The 12,284-nt window shown below is 45.1% G+C and overlaps 1 protein-coding gene across 1 annotated transcript in view; it reads left to right on the top strand.

Moving 5' to 3' along the window:
• The first annotated feature begins 5,397 nt into the window (after positions 1-5,397).
• CASD1 (CAS1 domain sialic acid O acetyltransferase 1) overlaps positions 5,398-12,284 on the top strand; it is a 256,795-nt gene continuing 249,908 nt past the window's right edge. Inside the window, exon 1 of the mRNA XM_078663740.1 lies at positions 5,398-8,107. Coding sequence (XP_078519866.1) covers positions 7,561-8,107 — 547 coding nt within the window. The 5' untranslated portion in view covers positions 5,398-7,560. The remainder of the gene's footprint in view (positions 8,108-12,284) is intronic.

Genomic DNA, 12,284 nt, shown 5'->3' with positions numbered 1-12,284 from the left:
TTGATCGTATTAATTTGGAAAAATCATTTTCTGTTGTGGACAATGGGTTAATGACTGTCCTCCAGAATATATTCACTGGACAGTAGTGTATCCTCTGCTATTGATATCATAGAGCAGGACTTACTAATGTTACAACACAGGTCAGTCCCAATTACGTTCTATTGTACAGCTTGGCTGGACGTTGCAAAATCTGCGTTCAGGCTACGTGCCGTGGCGTTTAATCAACACAACGTCATTATTCTCTATCTTTAACCTTACTGATACACAAATCAGTTTGGCACAAAAAGGAGCATACTATACGATTCTGAGCATTGAAAAACTTGAGAGATTACCATTGACAATGTCAGAAAGACCTGTCATTGAATGGATAATACACGGAATAATCACAATTCCGATAACTTTCCAATTTAAATACTGCTAAGAGTATATACCAGCGGGCCAGTATGAAAGGTTGGGTAAAGGGTACATTAAGTCATCATGGAAATTACCTTATACACGCACATGTTACAGTGAAATGAAACAGAATGTATTTCTTAGTGGAAAAAATTGTAAACAATCACTAAGCGGTATACTTCTGTGTCAAGGTATTGACCTGCATGGGGCCTGTGAGGGGACTTCAAATAACCTTTCATGTCACCAGCACAGCACACCTGCAACACAAATAGAGCCATTCTTTGGACGACTTTCTAACGGGAGTTACATTCTAATAGTGGACCACAGCTGTTGTGGCATGGTGCCAGGAAAAGCCTATCTCGTGAGCGTGAGTTCCATGGTCACTTGCTGTATGCAAGTATTGTATCCAAACAGCACTCCAGATATGGAGGCAACAATTTGGCCTTCTTTGAATATCTCTTCTATCCGAATTGATACTTTAAGTAGAATAAAGTCTGTACTTTTACAGACAACTGTGCCCTTAACGTCATCAAAAGAAACGTATGATCTGCAAGTTGCAAGGACAACGGCAGAGATACATACCCTTTTATCAACAAATTGCCCTGTGCATTTGCCAAATCCTAAATATGTCAGATATCACTGGTATCCCACATATATTTAAGACAATTTTTTCGGGACTGTTAACACCCTTCAAAACAGTTCTGGCCATTTTTCCTAATTTTGTCCATTCTGTCTTTGGCGGCCTACCACTCCTTTTGGGACTCGTAGCAGGAATTTTATTTTTGATACTTCTGCTCCGATATGGCAAGCCAAGTCGCAGACAAGACTCCAGCGACGATGGAAGAAACGATCCTAGCTATACGCTATCGGGACCGCATAACTAAAGTCCTTGGATTAGCCGGTTAAGAGATCTGAATATGACCTGGTTTCTTTCATTCAGACCCATCTGGCAGAATTGCATCTTACCTGTGCTTCGATGTATGCTATGCGGAGAAGAATGCGTGTTGGACGTCTGTCTTACACTACTATCAGCAGTACCAATGGATACAGATACTTTGCCAAGTCCATCATGCATCGTGTTGTCCCCAGCGGCTTCCCATTCTGATGACGGCATTCGTTGAGACTTCACCACTACGATTAGGTGGCAGTGAAGTACGAGGTGAGAGCAGCATCACCCAGGTACGACCTTCTGTGAGCATTGCTGATCCTGACATCGATGATAGCAATCATTCTCATGACTGCACTGTTGCGGCATTTTCAAACTTGGTCGAACTTTCACCTGAAGCCGTAGACCAATTTTTTGAGAGTGTCTGAAATGATGTTCTCCCCTGAACAGAAAGAATAACTTTTTAAGCAACGAGCACACAGCGTTCCCTGAACTCTGAATTCGGCCTTCAGCTTTGATAAACAAAAGCTACTGAAAATATTTGGAACTATATTTTTTTCTTCCCTGAAAGCAATTTTTTTTTTTTTACCCAATTCCAAAATATTTACCTTTTTTCTGGCACATGTACTCTGCTTGAAGTAGAACTATTCTTAGAGAACAGAGCTTCTATTTTTAGGAACTCTAGAGACAATATATTACCTCAGCCTCTAGCACATTTACAGTAACTGTATTTATATGTGATGAAATGGTCTCGACCTTCTTTTCTGTATTAAGAGCCATTTCATGTGTAAATTTCGCAAATTATTCAGCTGATATATATATATATATATGCATTTTTTATTTTTCCGAATGATTACACTGCTTGTATAACGTACGGTACCAATACTCATTTTCGTGTATTTCGTATGAACCATTTTTAAATGCAATAAATGTATTTTGGGGTGGGTTGGAATACACATGCACTTTTATATGTTTACTATTGCTTAGTTTTAGTAATGATGGACATTAGATCGTGGAGTGGGTATTGTGTTTTTATCTAGGAACCTAAATCGATATTTCTATTTTATGCCTTTGTTGAGCTATAATCAATAATATCCCGATAAAGGCATAGGAATCATATCCATATTTAGTGGTAGCCCATGCAGTCACATTAAGCAAGGCTACTTCCCCGGACTCCTAGAAAGCACAACGAGTTCTCTAAACAAACCAAACCTCCAGCAACCTGGGAAATCCCCCTTGCTTTTGTTTTGATTTTGTCCTAGAACTCCTGTAAAGCACTGTAAGAATGGCCAGTTCTTAGTGACATCTTTATTGACGTCTTATGTCCAACCTTACGTCAAACCTGGCGCCTTTCAGGTATAAATATACCAACGTTGCCTTAAGAAAACACACGGTGGTGGTTTTGGAGCAGAGCAGCAATCTACTTGCCCGAGAGCCCAGCTGATGCGAGAGCCCACGGACGCTGCCCCTCCTCTTTGACGCACTGAGAGAGACGCTGTCTTTTCTCCTGCCGAGAAATCCAGCTCCGGTGTTTCCAGATACCTTCGCGGGTTACTGGGATATCGAGTCCTGAGAGAGAGATACAAGACCTCCTGCTTTCTAATACCCAGGTACGGAGCTGACTAAAACCTTAGAGAGAATTCTTGAGTCAGATTCTTGGCAAAACCAACTTAACTTAAACTGCTACTTACTTACTCCTTCCCACGTATTAGGCTTAGGCCAGGTACACCGGGGTAGGCGTATTTAGAAGCACCAGTTGAGTACGTTAGTCAATGTATACAAGTATGTATATATTTTATCTATTTTAAAGTATCTTATGGCTAAGAAACCATATCAATACTTTTACAGTATTATTTCTTAATCCTACTTTTACTGTACGCACTTTACTATGAGAATTGCAATTGTGGCAATTCATTTCTCTTGTATGAGAAAGAAGACTGCTCAATAAATAACATCTTTTATTGAAAACGCCAGTCTCTCTTTTCTCTGCACTCTGGTGAAACTAAGTATGCACGCTTGACTGAGTGAAATAGCTGTCTATTGTTTTCATACGACTCTAGAGATACACTCTTATTCTGAGGGAGCAAAGTTGTCATGTTATATGGTTGTCAGAAGCTAATCCCTTCTTGTCTATCCAGGGAGGTTAAACTCCTCCTCGTTTATTCGAGAAAGTTTCTAGTGACCTCTGAGCTAGCTGGCAAAAACATAAGTCTAATATAGTCAGTAGAGACCTAGTCGACCTCAGTCCTACGTCTACACTGCTGAATATATTATTCCAATGCGCAGAGCCTATTGGGAATATAGGAACTACACTACAGGATCAGGTGTGTAGTCCTATCGCTCTTTCCATATGACAGCATCTCTGGGTAAAGTACTCTGTCTCTTTCCATAGGTTGCAGTTGTTGGTCCTTTGTTTCTTTTTAGTAGTGTGTAGTGCGAGGTAGTCATATGTCTATTCATGGCCTTGTGTGGAGGAGGAAGAACTATCTCTATATAGTTAGTTATGCCTGCTATTTTGATGGAGGAATTGCTATTTACAACGGGAGAACAAATGGTGTATTTGCCATGAACGGGCCATCGACGGTGTTAGTTAATCAGGTGCTGGAATGAGCAGGGGAAAAAAGTCAAAAATAAAGCAAAATAGTGGAAACGCACAAATCAACATTTAAATCAATCAAGTATCCGTAGGGCCAGTTCCTTGGATCATGCATCACATTACATACATTGAGAACCGTGCGGTCTAGTGCTCCACGTCCTGTTAGCTATGCAAGCGCGATGGGTCCCAATGTATAGATTGCTACCGCTTGCTAGAGTTACAGAAGAGCGTTGCATGCGCAAAGGGGTTGATCCTAACTAACGGCGGTGTGAGCAACCGCACAGCTTGTCTCGTGATTGCGGCAAGAGGAGAGAGGGAGGGAAAAGAACCTGCAGTTAGCTGCAACCCTGCCACGGAGATCATCTGGGGGTCTGAAAGCTGCCTCTGTTCACTCCTCTCCGACGAGGAGGTGGAAGATGAACTCCGGTCAGGTCGTCTCCTTTGGGGTCCTGAGAACTGCTGCGATGAGAGAGTCAGAGTGGAGGGAGAGTCGGAGTGCACGGTCATGCACTGGAAGCTCTTTCCAATATGTGTGCTTACACCGGGATACTCGCTCTTCATCGATGTTGTGGCAGTTCCTTTGCGCAGGTGGGTCGTCACCTCCGCAGTCTTGGATAATGCAACGCTTCTTCTGGTGATGTGCACTCTCCTTGGGTTGTCCTCCTGTGAACAGGGTGCTGATGTCCTGATGTTTTTTCCTGTGAGACCACTTCTTGTCTCTGCGTTATTCTGGGGGGGCCTTGATCAGCCTTCTGTGATGTGAGCGAGCTTGTTCGAGTGGTGGGTCTTTACCAGCGAGGTCTTGTTCCCGTAGCGGAGGATACCATCCGATCGACTCACGTATCTATAGAGTTGCAATCATGAGGTTCCTATGTTCTGGTGCCTTAAACAGCAGGGCTAGCGAGGGATAAACAGGGATGTTTTTGCAATTTCGATCCCCAGACTACAGAGCTCAATTCTTGAGCTCCTCTCTGGTCACCATTTTGGTCTCTGGCGCAATCCCAGTTTTGATGCCTCATCAGTTCAAAGCAGAGGCCCATCAGTGAGCGAAGTGTTAAGCTAGTAGACAGTTGATAACTGGCATGTCTGCTTATCCATTGACTTATCTCAATCTGCTCTTGCAAAAGGGTCTCTGAACAATCGCTGTTACATTACATATTTTTCTTTAACTTTTTTAGATACTATCATAGGCTTCTGTTGAAATCTGTTAAAATCATTGGGCAAATGTAGATAGGCATTACTTCCATTTGCAACCATTGAACACACCCATCATTTGCTATACGGTCTGCTCCTTTTTAGGTCAAGCCTAGGCAGGACGCATGCGCTGTCTGGAAGACCTGCTGTAATCACTATAAAGAGTGTAATCCCACCCTTTGCTTAGCATATGTTGACTATAGTGTTGCTCTTCTTTGGTGGCTCCTCATTGGTTCCTGGTTCCGACATTTCTGTTTGGAGCTGGAGTAGTAGAGCTGAACGACATGTTAATTCTACTTAATTAGTGGCCTTCCACTTTAATGCAGGTACTATTTCTCCCCCTCCCATTCCCTATGCCATCTTTGCCAAACTTCTTTATGTAAGGGTTTTGAAGAACTATTTGAAATTGTTGCTTTTCCGCTCGCCCGTGCTTTTTTGGTTTTTTTTTTCCGGTTGCAATTTCACAGGTATTGGGGCACCTGCCTGTCCCTACTTATTTTGTTTCTTTCTTCCTTTTGCAATTTTACAAGTATCGGAGCACTTTACAAGAAGTGATTACGCACACACAGAGTGTTGAGCCTCCAAGACTCAAATTCTGTCCGCTGGCCTAAAAGTCAACCGCTCTAGCCCTTACGCCATATCCACTACCGTCAACATAAGCATGGAAGATGGCAGCCACTCCTTTGGAACGCACAATTATAACGCATTCCCATAATGCGTTCTAAAGCAGCACCATCCATCTTGTTTTCTACTGCTTGCCTGGGAAGGGTACTGGTGCTCACGATCGAGCGGGTACTGCACTGCAGTAGTTTACCAGATGCTCTGGCTGGTACAAAAGACAGACAGTGTGCCTACTGCACGTCAATGTCTATGTACATCCACTACCATTTATAATGCCAACAGCTCTACCTCTCACAAATGTGAGAACTGTTCAATTGCAAATGCTTGATAAAAACTACAGTTAGAACTAAGAAACCTATGGAGGGTCCATCCTAATGAAATAATATTTATCTGCTGGTCGGTTTTCAAATTCTGTATTTTATGTCTTTTAACATATGTTTAAAATATGTATCAGTTTTATCTGGCACCCTGGACTTTACATAAATGCTGAATAAGGTTTATTTTATTTTACATCATTTTATACAGAGCAAGAGCGCTTTACATAGCACCAGTTGCATTACATGAGGACACATTCATTTCTGTTAGGAACGGGGAGATTAAGTGATTTGCCCAGAATCACAGGATGTTCAGCGTCATTGCCGAGACTTGAACCCAGTCATCAGATTCGAGGTTGACCGCCCTAGCCTTTAGGCCAGCTCCATTGTTTAGCGTCTTTTATGGCCGTAATTTAGCCGAATAAAGATCAATTGCAAATCGAAATATCCATTGTCTGTTTTTTATCAGTTTAAGTGTTGTCCTTTCTGTGGGCCTCCCTAACAAGAGGGAATTAACTGAATGACCTCCTTTTATCCCAAGTCCAACAGGTCGAGCAAACCCGCACGAAGGGTTTGCCTGACAGGCTGCTGAAGTGACAGCAACCAGGGACAGGCTGAACCTGCTTAGGAGCTTGTTCGGCTCGCCCTTAACCCCTCCTTATTTCCTTCCCCGTCACTGGTGCCACATTGGCCTTCACTGTATACCTGAGTGCGGAGAACATCGGAGCACCTGCCCCTGCGGTCTTTCTACTCACACACTCCTTGGAAGCTTTTTTGTTTTTATTAGTTTCCCTTAGTAACATAAAGTTTGCGACTTTGGGCTCGAACTCCGCTCTGGAACCGCGAGTACCGTTTTCAGCATTAAGATTACATTTACCGGACCGTACTTAAAGGCAGATTGTTTCGACGATGTATAACTTTTCTGCAAACGAAAGCTGAAATTCAACTTCGAGGAAACTGGACGTTATTCTTTTAACCGCACCTGTGAAAAGATCGAACAAAAAACTTCTTCCTGAAACAAGTCAAGTGGACTCCGCAAGCAGACGACAACAACTGAACTCCCTCAACTACCGAGGGCGGGACGCCAGTGCAGGGGGAAGCAGTCGGATCCTATTCTTAGGGTCTCAACCGAAGCCACGAAATTGGGCAAGAAGTTTGAACTCCCCTTGAACAAGGTCTCTCAGCTGGGGTAAGAACATCCGACACTGAAGCAGGAGTCAAAAAGTTGGGACACTGGGCTAACCCTGGCTGGAGTCTCCGCAGAGAAAACAAACCAGCGTCCCAAACTGAGTTGTGTCATAGAGGTGAGGGGACCTCGCCCATTTAGGAACGGACCAAACCAAACGACAGAAGCCTGTGGAGAGAGTACCCTAATAAGGAGTCGTGGGTTTTATGCAAGAGCAGGACCCTGATCCCAAAAGGCAGGCTCAGCCGTCAAATCTGATTTCAAAGACCCGGGTTGTCGCCAGAGTGCCAGTGACGGGGCAGGACAGTTTCCCGCCGAGCGCTGGGGGGCAAGCCGCGCAAACGACTCCCGCAACCGCCTACTGGGCTAGATGTCAGCGGCGGACGGGCGGGAGCAGAACCGCGCGACGGGGGCAGCGGACACCAGCGACGCCGAGTCCGAGCACTTCACCGTGGCGGCCCGCTACCGTAAGGAGAGCGTGGGGGAGAAGGACGCCCCCTGCCCGCGCCTAGAGGACGAGAAGGGGTCCAAGAAGAAGAAGCAGCAGTCACGGGGGAAGCGAGATGCCGAGGGGGAGCCGCTGCTACTGTCTTCATCCGACGAGGAGGAGGGGCTCAACGCCACAGGCGAGGCCCCCAGGCAGCTGGTCTCGGCGGCAAGCCAGCCTCCGCCTCCCCCAGCTTCTCGTTCCTCCTCCCCCTCCCGGCTCCTGCTGCTGCCGACCCAGTGCTGCCCCTCAGCGTCCGCTCGCTCCATCGCACACTGTTGTCATGGAGGAGCCAAGATGGCGGCCCTGGCCTACAACCTGGGCAAGCGCGAGATCAACTACCACTTCAGCGTGAGGAACGCCAAGCTGCTTGCCCTGGCCGCCGCGCTGCTGCTGGCAGCCGGGCATGGCCTCACGCGCCACTATGCAGGTAAGGGCACGTGCGAATCCACACTCCCTAGTCCTACGGCGCTTTTGCAACAAGACAAGAGAGCATGCTGTTCAGTATTCTGTGCTTTGAGCTCTTGCACCTAGACAGGACAGAGTGCAGTGTGTTCCTTATTATTCTATGCTCTGCTAGACAGCAGAGAGTGCAATGTGCCCTTTGTTTATTCTGTGTACTACACTCGTGCAGCTAGGCAGGAGAGAGTGCAGTGGCTAGGCTGGAGAATGCAGTGTGGTCATTATTATTCTGTTCTCTGCTAGACAGGAGAGAGTGCAGTGTGCTCCTTGTTTATTCTGTGCACGGCAATCGTGCAGCGAGACAGGGCAGAGTGCAATGTGCTTCGTATTATTCTATGCTCTGCCACACAGCAGAGAGTGCAGTGTCCACCTTGTTTATTCTGTGCACTGCTCGCCCCGCTAGGTAGGAGAGAATGCAGTGGCTAGGCAGGAGAGAGTGCAGGGTGCTCATTAATATTATGCCCTGTACAAGACAGGAGAGAGTGCAGTGTGCTCCTTGTTTATTGTGTGCACGGCACTCGTGCAGCGAGCAATGTGCTTACTATTCTATGGTCTGCTAGACAGCAGAGAGTGCAGTGTGCTCATTATTATTCTGCTCTGAGCTTGACAGGAGAGGGTGTAGTGTGCTCCTTGTTTATTCTGTGCACGGCAGAGTAGGAGAGAGTGCAGTGTGCTCCTTATTGTGGTTTCTGCGCTGGTGCAGCTACACAAGGGAAATAGTACGCTCTTTATTTATTATGTGCTTTGTGCTCGTGCAGCTAGTCCGGAAAGAGCAGTGTGCTCCTTATTCATTCTGTGCTCTCTATTTTGTGCTCGTGCAGCTGGTCAGGCTACAGCAGTGTTCTTATTAATTGTGTGCTCTCCTCTCGTGTAGTGGGGTAGGAGAGAGTGCAGTGTGCTCCTTGTTTATTCTGTGCACTGCACTCTTGCAGCTAGACAGGAGCGAGTGCGGTGTGCTCCTTATTCTGTGCTCTGCTAGGCAGGAGAGGGTGATGTGTGGTCCTTATTCTGCGCTCTGCGAGACAGGAGAGAGTTCAGTATGCCTCTTGTTTATTCCGTGCACTGCACACTTGCAGTTAGACAGGAGAGAGTACATTGTGCTCCTTATTCTGTGCTCTGCTAGACAGGGGAGAGTGCAGTGTGCTCCTTATTCTTCAGCGCTCTTTTCGTGTCTCTATAAACTAACAATGGAGATGTAAAGAGGGCACTTATTGCACATGCATAGCAGCCTCCGTATACTGGCATCTGTGCATATGCGTCGATATTTGCTATTCATTGTTGCTCATGAAAAATGCTAATGCGCAAGTGCACATTTTTACTCATTGCAAAACAATGTGATCAGCAGCTTCCGCTTGATCGATTCAGACCTGTGATGTGCTGACAAATCTCTTGAAGTAACCTCGCTGCTGCATTATATTTCTACCATTGTGTTGTCAGTAAACGTGCCGTTTCTTCGTGAAAAGCATGCAAGCTGCCCCAACGCCTCATGGTGAAACACATACTTTTAGAAACCTCTGCACCTCAGCTCTGTATTCATGGGAACAGTATTTTTAGAATATGCTCACTGCCTTGCAGATGGTCTCCTAAACTCTTAAACCAATTCAAGAGTCGCCATTCGTAGGCGTGCCATTCGATGGCAGACAGTAACTATTTGTTCAATCCTAATTCTACTCTTCCACCGAGAGATGGTTCTTCTGTTGGCTGTGCTGGATATTGCGGCTCTTTCCGGGGGATGCATTGAGTATTATTTGTTCTGCAACATCACAAAATAAAATGATGGACGGAGTGTTGAAACCTTTCAATCGCTCATCCCCAGTCACCGATCTGGGTTTAATCCTTCGTTAATTTGCTCGCCACATCACCCCAGTTTGAACTCACCCATATGCAAATCAGTCTTGACCCTGCTCCCCATGGGAACAGTCCAGCTCGAACTACCAGGCCAGGTACTCTATGCACCAGAAACAAGGATCTTGGGACTGATTTCAGGGTATCGCCCCTCATCTGCCAGGCTAGCTTGAGTCCAGGGGAACAGCAAGCAAGGGACCCATGTCTGGGCTTACCCGTAGCCACTTAGGGTGCCACATAGCAAAATAAAATGATGGACGGAATGTTGCTTCTGGGGATGCTTGTTTCCGGTCCAGGGAGGACCCTGCCTGGCAGTTCTGGTTGGACTGTTCCCATGAGGAGCAGGGTTACGACCGATTTGCATATGGCTGTGTCCAAACATGGTGTGGCAGAATGAGCAGAAGAAAGTTGAATTAATCCCATATCTCTTGAATGGGGGTGAGTGGTTGAAAAGTTTCAGCACTTTGTCCATCATCTTGTTGTGTTTGCTGTTGTTTGTTCTGACCATGCGCCATAAGCGCTGTTTACCTTTTAAATGTATGGTTGTTCATTATGGTCCTTTGCTTGTCTCTCCTTTGGATGCTTATGATTTCTTGGTGGTGAGTGCAGCTTGTTCGATTGGGTGCACTGACATTATTTCTTTTGATCCGACCTGGACCCTTCGTTCCTGATCAAGACTTTAAAAGTTATGTAACACACCTGATAAATAACTATTCTACTGGTGCGTTATTTATTTGCTGTGATCAATAACAACATGTGGGTTTTGTTGTGTAACACATTAAAATCTGCATGGTACGGTAAATACCGTAGGAAACACAAAAGAAGTGGTGGGGGTCCGGGGGGTATAAGATTAAAGACCTAACAGCACCCTACCCCTAAAGAACTAGTAAGAACACAAAAGGGGTGCTAAGGTCAGTGGTAGGTTATTGCTTCTGGCATGGCATGTACTTTTATTTTTCACTTATAGTTGCAGTAGTGTCTTATTAGGTCCTGAAGAAAGCCTCTTTAAGGCTGAAACATGTCGACTGACTGATCCACTCACGAATGGTAAAATATGCTTACATCCATTCACACTCTGCTTTTAATGTTGGCACCATGGTGACCGTTTGAATAAAGGTTTATTAGGCACCATGCTAGTCAATTTTATTTCACCATTTTTTCATTAGCACTTATGCTTTATACACTGCAACTTTTTTCACTTCCCACAGCCCTCCATATACTATTACCCAGATTTCTATCACTGTCGTAATTTACACTGGTTGTTGTACTCACATCCTCAAGGTGAGACACCTAGTGAATACCAAGCTGGTGCTTCGTAAAACCCAGATGACGAAGTTCCGCCAATGGGTGGGCTGATGGGTTTACTTCTGCTCTCACCTTCATAGTTTATACTTCTATATTCCACATCTTCAACTTTGCAGTACACTTCATACATTTGAGGCTACCACTGACCTTAGCACCCCTTTTGTGTTCTTACCGGTAAATACCGTACACATTTCTCCTGTTAAATTTTGGCAGGTTTGACTTGCCGAAATTTATAAAGCTTGAGCTATTTAACGCATTTGATAATTATCGGATGCATTAAATATAATTTACGTCCGTATGTAAACTGGGGTTTAAGCACAGGTTGGAATATACCAAGCCTCTCATATGGCTTGATTACAAGCTAAGGCGTTATTTATTACCCTTGATAAATAACAATACCACAGGGTATGTTATTTATCGGGGCGCTAATTAACACCTATTATGAGTTCATGGGGAATAAAATACAGATTTTGATGTTTAACACACCAAAATCCGCAGGATATGATAGATACAGTATGTTGTCCTCAGTTAAATTTCAAAAGGTTTGACCTGCCGAAATTTAACGAAGATTGAGTTATTTAACGCATCTGATAATTATCGGATGCGTTAAATACCATTAAACTCATAATTCCAATGCATGTTTAAACAGGAGTTTGCGCATGGATCAAAATATTACAAGGAATTCATAATCGACCCATAATCAAGCCCCAGGGGCCTGATTACGAGCGGAGGCGTTATTTATCGCTCCTGACAAATAACGATAGCACAGAGTGCGTTTATTTATCTGCTGCAATAAAAGACCAGCTATTATCTTCTTCGCTGCTGTGCGAGTTCTCTCGCTGTGCGGGATAATTCCACGCGTGCGTAAAACGGATGACCCCCAGCCGTCTTCCGCACACGCCCACCGTGACATCAGACGACCGGGGGCTGTCCGCGCACCGAAGAGGTTATAAGCTTATGGGGAATAGCATGGGATTTTGTTGTTTACCTCAGCA

Source organism: Lissotriton helveticus, chromosome 10 (genome assembly GCF_964261635.1).
Source record: "Lissotriton helveticus chromosome 10, aLisHel1.1, whole genome shotgun sequence".
Lineage (NCBI taxonomy): Eukaryota > Metazoa > Chordata > Amphibia > Caudata > Salamandridae > Lissotriton > Lissotriton helveticus.
The sequence above is the reverse complement of the archived record's forward strand: the minus strand, read 5'-3'. Positions and strand labels throughout refer to the sequence as shown.